Source organism: Stegodyphus dumicola, chromosome 5, assembly GCF_044657685.1.
Source record: "Stegodyphus dumicola isolate Sdum_Otavi_A_Nest chromosome 5, ASM4465768v1".
Classification (NCBI taxonomy): domain Eukaryota; kingdom Metazoa; phylum Arthropoda; class Arachnida; order Araneae; family Eresidae; genus Stegodyphus; species Stegodyphus dumicola.
Window position 1 is genome coordinate 190,594,455 of NC_140772.1, and position 18,383 is coordinate 190,612,837.

At 31.9% G+C, this 18,383-nt stretch overlaps 1 protein-coding gene across 1 annotated transcript in view; it reads left to right on the forward strand.

Annotated features, from left to right (window-relative positions):
• The window catches only part of LOC118204723 (protein argonaute-1-like), a 99,931-nt gene that overhangs the window by 39,266 nt on the left and 42,282 nt on the right, over positions 1–18,383 (forward strand). Inside the window, exons 6-12 of the mRNA XM_035377021.2 lie at positions 3,079–3,215; positions 6,294–6,510; positions 8,170–8,253; positions 11,341–11,404; positions 11,545–11,616; positions 15,003–15,050; positions 15,146–15,268. Of these exons, the coding sequence (XP_035232912.1) occupies positions 3,079–3,215; positions 6,294–6,510; positions 8,170–8,253; positions 11,341–11,404; positions 11,545–11,616; positions 15,003–15,050; positions 15,146–15,268 (745 nt within the window). The remainder of the gene's footprint in view (positions 1–3,078; positions 3,216–6,293; positions 6,511–8,169; positions 8,254–11,340; positions 11,405–11,544; positions 11,617–15,002; positions 15,051–15,145; positions 15,269–18,383) is intronic.

An 18,383-nucleotide genomic window follows, 5' to 3' on the forward strand; every position in this document is an offset into this window, starting at 1 on the left:
AAAAGAATTGCTTAATCTTGAAACTGCTAGAGAGTTAAAAGCAAAAAATAAAGAGTGCTTAAGAAATTTTTCTCCTCATCAACTCACTCAGCACTTCCTACCACAGTTGTTAGATGTCTGTAATTGTAGTCAAGCCTAATGTCAGGGCAAAAGTTTACCATACTGTTTGGTAATTACTAATATTTGGGAAAAAAAATTGTTTTGGACATCACTGTGTGAGTTCTTTCTCAAGCTGCCATTAGTTGATACACTTGTGGTGATGAAAGCAAAAAATGATTCTCTTGGTTTGCATCAGACTTATACATTATTCATTGAGTATAAAATCAGCAATAAATTTTTGTAGAATATTTCAGCTTGAGACGCTGAGCAAACATGCATATTTATGCTAATAACTGATTGTGTTTGTTCAACGTGGGGGGATTTCATTTAGTACCAAAGTAAAATTAAGAATTAGGACCCTGCACGTGCTTTATTGTGAAAATCTACCTGCATATGTAAAGCATCAAGCTAATGCTACTCTTAGAATTAGATTCTTTCTCTTTTTTCACAAAAATATTCTGAAGAAGAAACTACAGTTTTGGTATGTGGGAAAAATATCTGTATTACATTTCTAAATATATGCTGACGGGTCAAACCTGAAGACATATTGCATATAATTACAGCCACAAATTTGAGGCTGCAACATGTGAAAATTTTGCATTAATTTTGTTATGATCTGAAAAGCATGGTGCATATGCTCATTTTCTTTTCTGCACATGTGAATCATGTGGTGGTTCCAATAAGTAATTTAAAATGTTACTGTTGGAAGTGAAATCTGAACATGAAGGAATCAATTGGTGATTGTGAAATTGTTTTTCATCTTAGAATGGCCTTACAGATGGATGGCAAATAACAGATATTGCCTTGGAATCTGACATTGCTCATAGTATTGTTTCTTGGTTTTGAGTAACATTTCAAACAAATACTTTTCTATCAGCAAAAAAGGAGCTGCGGCATCACAGCTGGTCAAGTGACTGAAACTGTAGCCAGAGGTTTGTAACTAGGAGTACTGTATACCCAAAAGATCTGTTGTTTGTATTCCACTGAGTTAACTGTTACATTCATTTTCAATGGGGTTGTTTACATTGCAGTCATACTGAGAATGAACTGGGCATTATGCTGTCTTCTTAAATAATAGTAGACTCTGTCTTTCATCTGACTGTAAGCAACAACTGATCTGATATGAGTATAGTATACAGATTTAAGGTAAATGCGCTAAAATATGTTAACAAGGAAAAATTTTCCAAAAATTTCTTTCCATATGCTAAAAATAGATTTTGTTGATGTTACTGATAGGCCCAAAGATTACATTTAGGGCTATTTGAACTAAGAATAACTGATTTGTTAGTCACATAAATTCAGAATCAGCACCAGGGCTCGTATGGCCGCACCGGGTCGCGGAATTTAAGACCCACTGAGATTGCATCAGGCAGTAAGATATCTAGCGCCAAACTTCAATAAGGCTTAAGTATATGTGGGAATTTATGTATTCAGAACTTTGATAATCCTTAAGCATGTGTAAGAAATAGACATAAGTATAATAAATAACTAAACTAATACAATTCAGGCTTAATTGTTTCACTGCGCTATAGAAGCAAGATAAAATTTAACGGAACAACTTGTTGTTAGTCACCAAGCTCATGATGCATAGCCAAATAATAGTAAATGACAACTAAATTTAATGATGACAGCCGCAAATTTTAAAGGTTTTCTTATATCGCAAGACAAAGGTGAAATTTTCCAAATAACGGATTTTGTAAAGAAATGTGGAGAAGCGGTAATAAATGAAGATGATATAGAATAAGTTTTTCATTGTGATGACAATGCTTCTCAATCATCAATCAATTAATGAATGGCAAAATCTGTAGTATGGTTCTAGATCCAGAAAATACTGCTACTGATAGTGAGGAAAGTGACAGAGAAGGTACTGAAAACGAAAAAAATTTCAATTGACAAGTTAGTCAGAATTTTCGACACAGAAATTACAGGACTTCAACAATATAACTAAACAAGAGATTATGTCTGTCTACAGAACTAAAGAGAAAGTATTAGCACAAAAAACGAAGCAACTTAAACAATTTACATTAAAAAATTGTTTAATAAGGTAAACAAATAAATATTAAGCTTTTTCGTAAAATTTTATACCATTTATATCATAAATACCTCATTATTTCGTAAATCACAATTTCATATTTTTAATGTTCATAATTTCTACATGCCATCTTACTAGATTTAAACTAATGATCTAATATCCAGAAAAATCCCAAATCCAGAATTGCCGAAGTCCCGACGAGTCTGGATTTCAGACTTTGTACTGTACCTTACATCCAGAAAGTATCCATGAAAGGGAATAATATGTTCCTTATAGCATAATGTTAGGGGCTAGTCTAATGGTCAATAAACTCTTATACTGCATTCTTTCACCTGTGACCATGACTTGTGCTCAGTATATTAATGAAATTCTGCTGTACTATATTCATCTTTGTTGTAGTGCTTTCAGTGATAAATTTCATTTCGTAGACCATAGCATGTCATATCTTCACACAGTTGCTGTAAATATCCATATACAAGAGGAAAAACTTCAAAATATTGAGAAACTCAATGCTAAAGAAGCTGAGACCTTCAAATTTTTTATCTATTATTTATTAGTCATTTTGCTTACTTTTCAATACTTTTTTTTTTTCATATATGTAAGTTTAAAAAAAAATTTACTGCAAAAAGACAAAAAACTCATTTTGGTAAATACGACATTTTTTCTCTGTGTCTACATATCAGGGTACCTGTATTCTTTCTGGCAAGTGTATATGCTTTTTATGAAACATTGCCATTTGTGCATCTGTACATCACCATTGTGTTTCGTTCACTAGTGTATATGCTGAAAAATGTATAATAATAATTCAATTTCTCTTTGTATTCTAAATAAATTAAAATTCTAGCTATTATTTTTAACTATCCAACTTTAATATCCATTTATATATATTTTTGTGTTTGTACAGTTATCACTAAAAGTTTTCATTTTTTTTATTTTCTGAACTCTAGTTTTACACCAGTTGGTAGATCATTCTTTTCATCACCTGTTGGCTACTATCATCCTTTAGGGGGTGGTAGGGAAGTGTGGTTTGGATATCATCAAAGTGTTCGTCCCAGTCGATGGAAAATGATGCTTAACATTGATGGTGTGTTTATGCATTTTTAATTTTGTTAAAGATGTTTCAAATTTATGTTTGATTTATTTAGTTATTTTTATAGCACCATTTTTAGCAATTTCCAGAAATTTTTTTAAATGTGTTATTTAAAAGTAGTAATATGCTACATACCTTTGCTCTGAATACATAGTAATAGTTTTCTCTTTATTATAGTACTAGCAGCTTTGCTGCCAGCCTTCGTCTGGCTTTTAAATGTACCGGAAAAATGGCTGAAGGGAACACCAAACGTTAAATTAAAAAACTGCGTAGAATTTTACTCTGCAGAAGAACTTCATAAAAAAAAAAGTTATTACGTATAAACTTATCTTAAAAACAGTGAAATTATCTTAAAAACAGTGAAATGAGCAATAAATAACATAAAAGAATACAAAAAACAAAAAGTTCTGAAAAGCAAAGTATAATTAATGATATTTTATCTTATATTTACAAGAGGAAAAAATTACAATGAAATAAGCTATATCCCTTAATACAAATATTAATTATCCTAATAAAAAAATTAACCAACTTTCCGTTGAAGGAAAAAAATCATGCAAAATTTTTCAGTATCTTACAAACAGTGAAATAAGCAAAATGTAACATGAAAGCAACTCAAAAAACGTAAAATTCCGTGCAAAATTTTACTTTTCAGAACAACTGTGTAAAAAAAATCAATAAAAATGTATTATATATATATATATATATATATATATATATGACAATGAAATTTGCCAATCTCCTAAAAACAGTGATATAAGAAATACGATGAAAAATTGTTGCCAAACCCATATTTCTACAAGAATGAAACTATTCAAAATGATGCGATTTCATCAAAAATCTGTCAGCAACAATAAGACAGGAAAATTGTTGCCAAAATCACATTTTTAAAGATGTGAGATGTGAGAACTGTACTCGGAAGCTTCATTTAAAAATTGTTTTTAAAATATAAAATATTATCATTTTCCCCAAATTCTTTTTGTAAAAGCATTCACAAGGATGAAGTTTTAACGTGTCCAAAAGTCAAAGAAAAATAAACTGTACATTTTTAGAAAAAATCCCGTTGAAAAGGTGTTAAGCCCGCTTTGTTAAATAAATTCGCATTTAATCGATTTATTGAAACACAAAATTTATTTTAAGTTCGTAAAATAGCTAAGTGCCTATGTTTCATGACGATGTGAAAATGGAGTGTGTAGAGTAAAATCTCGCTTTCCTATAGCCCATTATGTCTCAAAATGACGCGATTTCATCACAAAACATAAAATTTAAAAAATTTGAATTCGAATTTCGAAAAAATCGCTTTGAGGTGCACTGGCTCTTGTCTAAATTCACCTATGTACCAAATTTCGTAACCGTGGGTTTATTATAGTTTAAGCGCAGTGCGAATGAAAGACACATACACACACAGACTCTTTCTTTTATTATATGTAGAGATTTTCCAATAATTTCATGTGAAAGGTATTTAAATTATCATCATTCTTCTTAAAAGGGTAATTAGTAAGAATTAAAGTTGGCCCAAATAAGAATTGAAGTTCTAAATAATTTTAACAGTTAGTTAAAGAAAGGGGGAGATAATTGGTGAAAGACCACAAAATATACTAGGTGTCTAATTGCTGATAATCGTCTCAAAGAAAGTTTTAAAAAATTTACTGGTCAAAATATAATGATATTGCTTTGGGGTGCATAAAGAGTATGTACTCATTCAGTTAGGCAAATTTTTTCCGAGTATTATTAAATTCTACTCTTTCCTTATAAACCCATTGTGGTAAACTAAAGCCTCACAATACTGGTAACTCACTTCTGATTCCATTTCTGGCAGATAGATGGGAATTACTGTATGAGGTTTTTATAATTTTCCTCTTATGTAACCTAAATATAGGCCAGTTTTCTACAGAAACATCCTTTTCCATAAGCAGATACTTTTAGCATCTTTTTACAATAATTAAGTGTCTAATAATTTTCTCATGCATTAATATGGAAACTTAAAGATCTTATGGTTTGGGTACCCTTTTGTTGTATTCTTTTGGGCATTTCTAGTTCATTTGCCAACGTTCCCAGTTCAGGTACCTGCAAAGACTTATTTGGGAACGCCAATAGCTTTTCTGTCACATCCCGTATTGTTTCCTCAGACATCTTTGGATGATCTCTGCAATGCACATTCTTAAATGTATTTGTCGTCTCTCTTTTCTTCACAGATTATTGACTGCAAGATGTTGCTGGACTTTTGTGTCCCAAATTGGTTTTGGGTGCATTGACATATCCAGCTATCCAGAAGGTACAAGCAAGAAAAATATGTTTTTGTATTGTGTACTAGTTCATTTTATATTGTGCACCAGTTGTGTAATGGTGCATATAAATACATCATAACAGTTTCATTAATTGCATAGAACTAACTGTCTTATGCCAGACTAACATTTATAAGGTATTTCTCCCACTTTCTTAGCATGCCTTCGTAGTGTAGTGGTCTGTACGCTGTGCGCGTATTCCAGAGGTCCATAGTTCGATTCCTGGCAAGGATGTTGCTCATTTTTTCATCTTTCCTTCCTTTCAAAAAATACCTAATGTCTCTACACATTAATCATATATGAATCGCCTGACATCTGCTAGAGTGTGGTATATCTTGCGCTCTACAAAACCATTTATGCCTGATACAAATAAAGGTCTTTCTGTGGACAGTTCCATTGCTTTCTTACATTCTCCTGCTCATTCCCCTTAATTTTTTATCTTGTACTCTTATTTTTTTAAGGTTGCATAGAAAAACTGTGAAACCAATAACAAAATGGATGTATTGTAGAAGAATAATACATGCATATGGTGTTAGATAAATGTGCAAAATAATTTTGTGTCTTTTAATCTTATAAAAAATGTGTCATGTTAATAAGCAATAATTGTGGATAACCTTGTAAAGAAAATATAAATATTGAAAAAGAATGATCATAATGTACCAAGAAATATTTGGAGCCTAAAATTTGTCTGGTATTTTGTAAGCAATAATTTTTTTAAACTTTTGAAAAAACATATAACTTTTTTTAACTTTTATGAATATTATAAATATTATTTCTTTATATTATTTAGTATCTGCCACTGCATTTTATAGAAGTTTACCAGTTGTTGACTTTTTGGCTGAAGTTATTGAAGCTAAAGAACCTTTGACAAAACCTATCACTGATTCTCAAAGGGTCAAATTCACCAAGGAAATCAAAGGTTTAAAGATAGAAATAACACACTGCGGCACAATGAGAAGAAAATACAGAGTTTGCAATGTTACTAGACGTTCAGCACAAATGCAGGCGTATGTATTTTAATCTACTAATGAAATATTTTATTAAACTTAAATATTATGTATGTGATTATGATACATTTTTATGCATGTCTTTTGTAAAATATCTAGTACTGATACTTGTATGTTCTTAAAAGTTATAAGTATACTTGTAAGTAGCAAGAACTACAGACTAGAAAATCAGTGTACAGTCAAAAGTCGTTAATCCGGACTCGTCGGGACTTCGGCGATTCCGGATTATTGATTTTTCCGGATTATAGATCATCAGTTTAAATCTCGTAAGATGGCATGCAAAAATTCTAAAATTAAAAATATGAAACCGTAATTTATGAAATAAAGAACAATTATGATCTAAAGGGTATCAAAATTTGCAAAAAGCTTAATATTTATTTGTTTACTTTATTAAACATTTCTTTCAATGTAAGTTGTTTAAGTTTTGCTTTGTTTCATGTGATAATACTTTCTCTTTAATTCTATTAAACAGACATAATTTCTTGTTCAGTTACAAAGTTCCGCTGTTCAAGTCCTATAATTGCTGTGTCGAGAACACCGACTAATTTGTCAATCGAAATTTTTTCGTTTTCAATAACCTCTGTCACTTTCTTCGCTATCGGAAGCGAATTATAATGACGAGGAACTTGTTTTAAATCATATCAAAGACGGAGCATATCGAGATGAAATACTACATTTGGTAAGGAATTATAAGCCAAAAAAATTAAAACATCTGCGCTGAAGATAAGGATAGTGCTGACAGATCAACTTCCAATTCATTATGCGCCCGCCACGGCGATCCCCCCGCCGAGCAGCGTGAAATTGATAAACAGATTTCGGATTTCAAAACATACTTTCGCTTTAGATCCTTTACATATTAACAAATATATATTGGAAATTCTATTTGATATAATCGAAAGTTTAAGCTTACTTTTATAAAATTGCTCTTACAGTCTGCAAAAAATAATAAGCGGGATCCAATTCGAAAATTAAGGAACAACGCAATCATCAACATTAACTGAAATAGATAATTAGATAATTTTAGCTTATACGTCCATTATACATAAAACGCGCACGCGAAAATGTATTCTGCACTTGCGCACACTCATATGTGCAGTCGTAAAAGGTCTTACGCGCACGCGTAAACGCCTATGCGCATGTGTCAACGTGGCGCATGCGCAGAAAGTTTTTAGTTTTGAGGTCCGGATTATAGATCATTCCGAATTAACGACTTTTGACTGTATATATTTGAAATAAGGACTATTTTTCAAGATGAGCAAATGTGCCAGCTGTAAAAAATACATTAACTATATTCCAAAGAAATCATTCCGAAAACGTCAAGCTGTTGTTACCAGTATAGCCTAAACTAAGCATTGCCAAATGATATCTATAAATGGAAATGAATGACAGTTATTTATTCATATGTACAGAAAACATCACCAATATACAGTAGTATGTAGTATGTAATTTCTTTGTCATGAAAAGTCCTTTAAACTTTTTCTAGTATTATTTTATTTACATTTAAAATTTGTATGTGGGTACATTACTCTGACCCACTTGAAAACTAATCCTTTGTTTTTATATCTTTAAGTAATAAAATTATTTTAATTGAATTGAATGGACAAGAAATTTGTTTACATTTTTGTTCTTAAAAATTTAAATTATTTTCTTCTAATATAGGTTCCCTTTACAGTTAGATAGTGGTCAGACTGTTGAGTGCACTGTTGCAAAATATTTCCTTGATAAGTACCAACTTAAATTAAGGTGATGTTTAAAAAGATTATTTTATTTTGTATTTTTTTCCTCCTTTTTGAAAGATTTTAAAAAATGTTTTTGTTGTGTAAGTTTTATAAATTTTAATAGTTTCTCATGTGGTATAAATAGATGTCAAAAATGTAAATATAAATTTTGAAGTACTAGTGCTTTGCTTTATATGATTTAATAAGCAGATAGGTAACTAGTTTAGTTGTGTTTTAAGTTGCAATCCAGCAGGGGGGGAGGAATGGTAATTTGGCTCCAAAGGTAAGCTTTATTTATTTTTTCCCACTGTTAATCAGCTTTCATTTTGTTTTAACACATTTCATAACTAAAAACACTTACCAAACTAAATTCAGTATTTTTGCTTAAATAAAACAAATACTATGCCTTGAAAACTTTAATGGTAATTAAAAGAAGTATGTGAGTAAGTATCTAGAAATTCTTCATCATTTATTTATGTATCTCAAGCTATATTTAATCATAAATCATAATTTTATTTTGGCATTTGGGTCTTAATTTGTGATAAAATTTGCTCTTTAAGATATCTGAAATATCAAACATTTTAAGTGAATTTTTTAGGCTGTGTGAGTAATACGAAAATAATTCAGTTTACACAAAGGAAGTTCTAGATCTTTTCAGTCAACTCTGCTTCCTTTGTGTGAAATAGTGCCATTATTATAATGTTGTTAATAATGCTGCACTAATTAATGTTAATTGTTAGAATTCCTCCGTTGCATGACAGAAAAAATAAAAGTATTTTACATCTCAAAGAATAAATAGAATGAATGCACATGCAAAGTTCTCAATTTAAAATTTTTTAATTTTATCATTTTTTAAACATCCTTTAGATTTTTGTAATTCTTGTTTTATGGTTTACTTTTGTAAATTTGAATATATTATTTTATTAAACACAAATAAGAATAATGGAAATCAATAACTTTTTTTTAGCTATTTCTTGCTCAATTTTCCCCCTTTTGAAATTATTGAAAATCTTGTTATATTGATTCCATCATCGTTATGACAGAACAAAACACAAAAGTCTTCATTTTTTATTTTAGAGAATGATGAAATTATTAATGTATTCACTTTACCTTTAGTTTTGCTTTTTTTATTAATTACTTTTAGAAAAATATTAAATTCATATGATCTGTTAGTAAATAAACTATTAATATTCTTTCACGTTTTTCTCTTGGGGGGGGGGGAATGGTAAATTCAGATGGTTTAAACAAATATTAGTTTTGTTCTTTATTAGTGGATTGAAATGATTATAGTAGTTGATTTTAATTTTCCCATTGCATTCTAAGTGTGAAGTCCCCCCTCTTTGTAATTATGTATGATGCAACCTCAGTTTCTATGATATATTCAGTAATATTTATTTCCCATTTCTATTGTCAAATTTAATAGAATAACAATGCATTTCTGTCCTTTATTTATGGGGCTATTACAAATAAAATATCTGAATAAACTGAGAAGGAAATAACTGAGTAACTATGCAATAATAAAGTAGTAATTTTTTTAGCAAAAATGTTTCATTGTATAGTTGTAACACAGTGCATTCAAACCTCAGGTATTGCTGCATCATTTACAGACTAACACAACAAAGAAAATTTCATAATTTTTTCCTCTGTATGCTTTATGTACAGAGTTAGCTTTTTGCAATACATATTGTAGCTTGTTAAGTATGCTACAGCATAGAGTCTAACAAAGATGATCTGCATGCTTTTATTAAAAAATACTTCATTTTTGAAAATGCTAACCATCGTTTAATCTGCATTTTATCTGTTGTAAATCTTTTGGAAACTGCTGTCCAGCTTCTTAAAATCCTGCTGTTGGTTCATAAACAGAGGTTTTTTTCCCCCCTTCTTTTTAACAGAGCCAAATCCTTAGCGGATAAGTAGGCCACATGTTTTTTTCTTGTATAATAAACCCTTATAAAATCCTTCATGAAGGTATTGTTTCTAAAATACGAGGGCATTTTGAAAAGTAAAGAAACACCGTACGCCAGAGGAAAAGAAAAGTTTTGGTGAGCAAGTTGGCAACACAGGTGTTAACCTTGAACCGTTAGGTTTCTCCTCGCTGAACCATTAGGTTTCTCCTCGCAGTCGTTCGGCATTTCAACGTTGATTCTGATTGGAGTAAGTTGTGTTTAAAATGCGCTGATTAAAAATCCCGCCAAATGCGAAGTGCCCTCCATCATAAGTTTTCTTCAAGCAAAAGGTCAGCGACCAGCAGATATTCATAAAGAAATTGTTTCTGTTTATGGGAACATTATGAATCGACAAAATATAACAAAATGGTGTCGTCATTTCTCTGAAGGTAGGATCGATGTTCATGACGAACAAAGACTAGGTTGGCCATCTGTCATCTCTGATGCCCTTCTTCAGAGAACAGAGGAAGCAATTCGTGCAAATAGACATCTCAAATTGAAAGAATTGCATCAGATCATACAGGAAGTGTCAATGACAACTCTTTATGAAGTTGTGACTGTCAAGTTAAGGTACAGGAAAATGTGTGCGTGTTGGATTCCAACAGGCGACAACCTTCTATGACTGTGGGATACAAAAGTTTGTGCACCGACTTAACAAATGTTTGGATAATGGGGGTGATTATGTCAAAAAATAATAAATAATCCAGTTAATAAGATGTAACTGACATTTTCTAAATAATTTTTTTTTTTTTTTTTTTTTTAAGAATGCGAGCCATTGTATCTTTACTTTTCAAAATGCCCTCGTAGATGACTCTCACATACTATGCCATAATCTATTAACTAATCATTATTGGCCAGTTTTAATATAACATTATCCAATTTTTCTTGTCTAGGCAAGACATAACAAATTAGTCTGTCTGTAATTCAATCACTTGCTCATTATGAATTTAAATTCCCCTAACAATTATTGCCCAATTGATAGCTTGTATTCTTACAAAATTTTTACATCTTTGTTTTTCATATGAAATTTATTACATGAGCTGCAATATTATTCTTTTATGCAGGAATAGTATTTATATAATAATTTCTGTTATCGTAATGTTAGATGCCAGTTATATAAATTTCAAAATAAATTCAAGGTGAGTTGATTTTATGCTTATCTTTAGGTATCCTTTTCTTCCTTGCTTGCAAGTTGGACAAGAGCATAAGCATACGTATTTGCCTCTGGAAGTGAGTGTCTTCTAAGTACTCTCTCTGTGTCTCAGTTTTAAGGACTCTTAATTATTTTAATTTATGGCATGTTATATATATATATATAACATATATATATATATATATATGTGTGTGTGTGTGTGTATTTTTTCTTCAAGGTTTGTAATATAGTTGCTGGTCAGCGATGTATGAAGAAGCTAACTGATACACAAACTTCTACCATGATTAAGGTACTTAAATGTATTTTATTTATTATTTTAACTCTTACTGATGTGCTAAAAGTTAAAAAGTCTATTTTCACATTATGGATATTTGGAATGGGATTTTATTTTGTATGTTTTGTTTGGTTGCATCTTAAAAAATTCTTCTGTAGTTATATTTGTCATTATCATGAATTTACTTTTATGTAGCTGGTTGATTGAGAAAAGTGTAAAATTCTTGTGCAAATTTCTGATTTCTTAGTTTTGTTTTTTGTGCTTTAATCTCTCAGAGAATGTATTGCACCAGTTGTCCAGTGGTAGTTTTTTTTTTTTTTAATTATTATTATGTTTAAACAGTTGGCATTTTCCATGAATGCAATTACTACATAATAACAAATACTGAATTGTTTGCATTGATTACAGAAAAGAATTAGTCGTTTGGAAAAAAAAGGAAATTGCAGATAATTTTTAAATTTTGTTATGTATAGTTTAAAAATTTTTTAACATTTTTATCGATTTATCTTATAATAATTTCAATATATGCCATTTCTGATAATACCAGTTTGACTATAATATTTATTTATACCATGAGTCAAATGCTCTCTGATACACATGCATACATTTTTCAATCATTATTCATTCTGAAACTCATGGCAACTACAACGATGTGTCTTGTTGCTAATGCTACCTTGTATTGATAATGAGGTCATCCAGTGTGAGAGTAAACAGTCAATCTTTCATATTGGCTAGCAGATGTTGTTAGGCCATTCTTTCTGCAGTCACTAAGCAGTCTTTTTCAGTTGATAAGAGTTCTCAAGAATGCACAAACCTAGGCATGAGTCAAATACCCTGTATTTTGCGAAAGATAAGACTGTATAGGCAAGATGCTGGCTTATATTGTTCTATTGAAAAGTATGGAGACCCTGAAAATTTGAGTCAGCTGCAGGCATTAAAACTCAATAATATAATGTTGGCTAGTCAAAATATTGGATATCCGGACTGGATATAAATCAAATGCATACCCAATGAAACCTCACATCAGCAATCCATTTGCTAGACTGATATAATGATGAAAAATGCAAGCTTTCAACCTTCCTTTCCCTCATTGCTTGAGCACACAGATATAGCCCTCATGATGCTGTAAACAAAAGTGGGATTCATCATAAAAACATTCCTGTGCTGTAACATCATGAGAAAATGAAACAACGATCACTTTGTTGACAATTTCAGGCAATGCAGATGGTATTGTATTGTACATGCAATGCCATTTGCATTGTCTGAGACTTGCAATACTGGTGTACTTGTTTTGCAAGTCAGTAAGTATTTCGTTATGTATTTGTTCCATACTTAGATTTGCAATACCCTACTTGGTATTTTGCAATTCCTTGAACTCCATGACCCAGGATATGTGATGCAGCTTTATGTTCTCTAACAGTGATGTGGACAAGTTGTGTATCATTTTGAGCAGTTGTGAATAAGAATAATTGTGATTCCACACATCATGCTCTGTTGCCATCCTTGACCACCAATTGCAAATTGATGATGGTGACTGAATCTTAACCTGCCCAAGCAGCAGTTGCATGATCCAGTAATTTACATTCCTGGTAAATTATGATTCTCCCTTGATGGAATTGTGAAACGTGCTGGTTTGAGTTTCTCCTTCTTGCAGAAAGCTTAGGACAACATCCAGCACAAAAATTAATAAGTAAATGCAGTTTCTGAATGAAAAACCAACATTATTATTTTATTTTTAAACTGTTTCAAGATGTTATTATCCTTGCTGTAATGTGTGTATGCCGTGAAATCCTGCTCATTTTTGTATCCAAATATGTTTTATTATTCAAGCAAATTTCAAGTTTATTGTGTGCCTCTTCACAATGTTGCAGTTTTAATGGCCATCAGTATATTTCATATGCTGTATATATATTACATACAAGTTAACATCTAAAGTCATGTTCATATTTTCTCAATGTAATATGTTTAGTATGGTGAATTTTACACGCTGAACCTCATTATCAAGAACATCAGCAGATCAATTTTAATTTTAACACAGTGTTGTTGCTAACATTCTGTTAAATTAAAAAATAAATTTGCATTAAATTTTAAGGTTTTATTGGTTAAGGATTATTTTCCTAGGATTTATGATACTCCGTAATCTTATTGGCTTATTTACTTGAAGTTTACAGCTCATATACAGTCAAAAGTCGTTAATTCGGACACCCATAATCCGGAATGATCTATAATCCGGACCTCAAAGCTAAAAACTTTCTGCACATGCGTCAGCGCATAATGGTTCAAACATGCGCATGTGCATAATACGTTTACACATGCGCGTTTAATGTATAACGGACGGTGTAAGCTAATCTAAAATTATCTAATTATCTATTTCAGTTAATGTTGTAGATTGTGTTGTTCCTTAATCTTCGAATTGGATCCGGCTTATTATTTTCTGCAGACTGTTAGAGCAATTTTATAAAAGTAAGCTTGAACTTTCGATTATGTCAAATAGAGTTTCCCGATGTTGGAGCTGCCAGAGGATCTGCAAAGCAAAAGTATGTTTCAATGTCCATCAAACAAAAAGTGGAATTGCTGCAAAAAATGGATAAAAGCATATCCTTTGTTTGTCTAACCATTCCGAAATATGTTTATCAATTTCACGCTGCTCTGCGGGGGGAGGGAAACGACACGGCGGTGCGCAATGTGTTGGAAGTTGATCTGTCAGCACTATCCTTATCTTCAGGGCAGATGTTTTTGTTTTATTTGGCTTATAATTCTTTACTAAATGTAGTATTTCACCTCGATGTACTTGGTCTTTGATATGATTTCTCGTCATTATAATTTGCTTCCGATAGTGAAGAAAGTGACTCAGAGGTTATTGAAAACGAGAAAATTTCGATTGACAAATTAGTCGGTATTCTCGACACAGCAATTATAGGACTTGAACAGCGGAACTTTGTAACTAAACAAGAAATTATGTCTGTTTAATAGAATTAAAGAGAAAGTATTATCACATGAAACGAAGCAAATTAAACAACTTACATTGAAAGAAATGTTTAATAAAGTAAACAAATAAATATTTAGCTTTTCTTTTTGTAAATTTTGATACTCTTTAGATCATAATTGCTCTTTATTTCATAAATTACGATTTGATATTTTTAATTTTATGATTTCTGCATGCCATGTTACCAGATTTAAACTAATGATCTATAATTCGGAAAAATCGATAATCCGGAATCGCCGAAATCCCGACAAGTCCGGATTAACGACTTTTGACTGTAATTCCACATCTAAAATGCAAATTTTAAGGTTCATAAAATGGATAGTCCAACATGTGTGTTGGAAGAACATCACTTTTTAATAAATGTTGTTTTTCAGAAATTAAAGCTGAAATTTGAATGTATGAAAAAATTTTATAGGTTACTGCACGCTCTGCACCTAACAGGCAAGAAGATATCAGTAAATTGGTTCGTACAGATATATGTCTTTATTTTAAATTAAAGTTCATAATGAACTATTTTTTCTTATTACAATAACACTTTAATTATTTTATTGTATACAGGTTAAAAAAAATGACTATAGTGAAGATCCTTACATAAAAGAATTTGATCTTCACATATCAAACACAATGGTTGAAGTGAAAGGACGTGTCTTGCCACCTCCTAGACTGCAGTATGGAGGAAGGGTAATTATTTGTAATGAATTATATCTGGCATTCAGATAGGCACTAAAATACGTCATTTCTTGTAGTGTGCTTAATGTATGTGTCAAATAATACATTATAAATTATTTTAATTTTCACAAAATGGTACTAAAAATATGTCATTGCTTGCTTCTAGTTTGCTAAGTATATGTGTCATATAATACATTATGAATTATTTTAATTTTCACAAAACATACTTCTGCATGTTAAATGGCAAAATGTTTCTATTTTATATCAAAGTTTATGAATGTATTAAGTAATCTTTCCTCGTTGCTTTAATTTAATGAAATTTTGAATGTGGAGAACACAATTTTTGTTTATGGTATTTATTTTCATGTGTCATGTGATGTGTGCAAGTATGTCTGAATTTAATGCTTAAAAAATATCCTTACTGTAAAAAACTTCTTAGAATATACATTATGTGACAGTGAAAATGCAACACTATGAATGAATGCTCCAAATAATGTGCAGACGTCAGGGCAGACAGAGAACAAAGAGTTATGCAAAATGCATTGCATTCTCACTCAGGTGAAGCAAGAACTAATGAAAGGAATCTGCAGAATCGATTGCAGTCACAAAACATACTTCTGCATGTTAAATGGTGAAATCAGGCAAAGTAAAATGTTTTGAGAATTGTTTTTCTCTCACAAAGGATACACTAGTGTCCTGAGGCTTGAGTAGCTACCAGATGCATCAGCAGAAGGTCAACAGCCGGATGTCCTGTATTATCTGACAAGATAGCTTTGAATAATAAATAAGAAGCCATGAACACCCTCTTGTAACCCTAGTGTTATGCATCCTGGAGTATGGATGAGGTGAGCTGAGTGGGCAGGAGCTCTGTCATCTTGAAATCACGTGATCAGCCAAAATGGTTACGTAATCAATGGCAGTAACGAGACCTTGCACAGTAATGATGGGTCCCATGGAATACCACGGTATGGCTGCCCAAACCATAACCAAGCCTCTGCCATGTTTCACACTTGGCAGCAAACAGTCTCTATGATATGCTTGGTATGGCATTCACCAGGCGTAAACTCACCCAGATGTTCAAAACAATTTGGAGCAAGACTCATCTGACCTAATGACAATCTTCCATTGCTCTGCAGTCCATTTTTTTGTGATTTTGGCATCACTTTCTCCTCGTACAGGCATTTCAATCACTGAACAGTGGCTTTTGAACTGCAATTCTCCTCAAAATACCCTGTTTGTTTTGTATTGTTTGTGGGCTCAGTTTGTATTGTTTGTGTGCTGATAGGATTTGCAAGTGTGACATTTAGTTCAGCAGTCACTTTTGCAGCTGTAGCCCTCTTATTTTTCATCATGATCCTTTTCAACGATCATCTGTCATGATCAATCATTTTCATCTACTGTTATTTAGTGGGTGGCGTTTTTCTGTTTTTCCTGTATGTAAAGGATACTGTGCTTCTTGAAACACCAAACACTTCAGCTACCTTGATTACGGAAGTATCCACCATACAAGCCCCAACAATTTGCCCACGTTTGAATTCATTTAGCTCCAACATGTGCACAGAACACTGTCTTGATACCGAATAACACTTGCAACATATTGAGGATGTTGTACAGGTAGTGTTAGTGAGCAAACACATTACACCACCAACAGCTATTGCAAGAATAAATATCTCAGTACAAACATGCATTTTACAAGCTGTTTCCATATTTTATCCAACTTCTGTATCTTTTGTGAAGTGGCAACTCTATTATTTTTCAGAATAAAAAAAAAAATTAAAACGTTGTTCATTTTGTTCCTGTAAACAAGTTCTCTAGTCTTTAGGTAGCTGACAGTGTTTTTTTAAAAGATTATTTTTACATTCCCTTCATTGGAGACAACTGACCATTCTTAAGCATTAATTAAACAAAAATGGCAAACAATGATGTAAATAAAAGTTATGCTTCAACATGAGTCATCAATAGCGTTAGTATTACAGAGTTGCCAACTCTGTAATACTAACGCTATTGATTTAGGCGGGAGACTTCCGATTTTCGACCGCTTTCCCGCCAACCCGATTTACAATATATTTCTCCCGACTTTTTCTTATTCTTAATATTTCTCACGATTTTTATGGAACTTGGCTTAATACTTCGTTATATGAACAAAAAAAAAAAAAAGTGATTTTAGGCGTCTGAAAGCAATTGAATTTTCTCTAGATTATATCTAAAACAAAAGCTTGCAAATCAGATGAGAATTTCTGCTTTGTGAGTGAGAGCATACGTATCCAGAAACGTCATTCTCCAGTTCTCCAATGGGCATCGAGCTCCACTGCGTGTCATCTGGCATATATTAGCCAATGAGCACAAAGCAAACTCAAGGCTGTTATGTGGATGTTCTTTCGTTATTTCGTTCATCTTGTCCTGAGTTGTGTGAGTACACATGCCTTCGGGAAATAGTGTTATAAATTATCATCTTTTGTTATGTCTGCGAGAAAGGTGAAATACTCGTGTATGTTTCAACAATCGTACACAGTTGACTTTCCTTCCATTATTTCCTCAAGGAAATGTAATAAATTTGCGATTTTTCGATTTCGCATGGTGGAAGCGCAGATGTTCTGAAACATGTGCGTACACAAAAGCACAAGGACAACATGAGTTGTTTTGAAAAAAAAAAACGAAAAATTAAATTTTTTGTCGGAAACAAAGGACCAAAAAGTGATTAATGCAGAATATCTGTTCTCTGCCTTTTTACTGGAGCACAACCTGCCACTGAATGCATCGGATCACGCTGCAGCTTTATTTAGAAAAATGGTTCCTGATAGTGAAATCGCTAAGAAATACTCAAGTGCAATGACCAAAGCAGGTGCAATTGTTAAGTAATGAGTTTGAAAATTAAATCTTCAGTTATTGATTGCATTAAAACAGCTCTGTTCTGCCTCTCTATGGATGGAAGCAATAATACTGATTCAAAACTGTATCCAATTGTTTCTTTTTTTAATCCAGAGTCAACAATGAAGTGATTTTGCATGCTAAAGTTGCTGATGTTTCTGCTCTAGCAAATGCATCTTTTTTCTGATATAAGGTACTTTTTGAATGCATTTCCTGTGTTACTTCATTTAGTCATGAAAGATGATGATATTGATGTTGC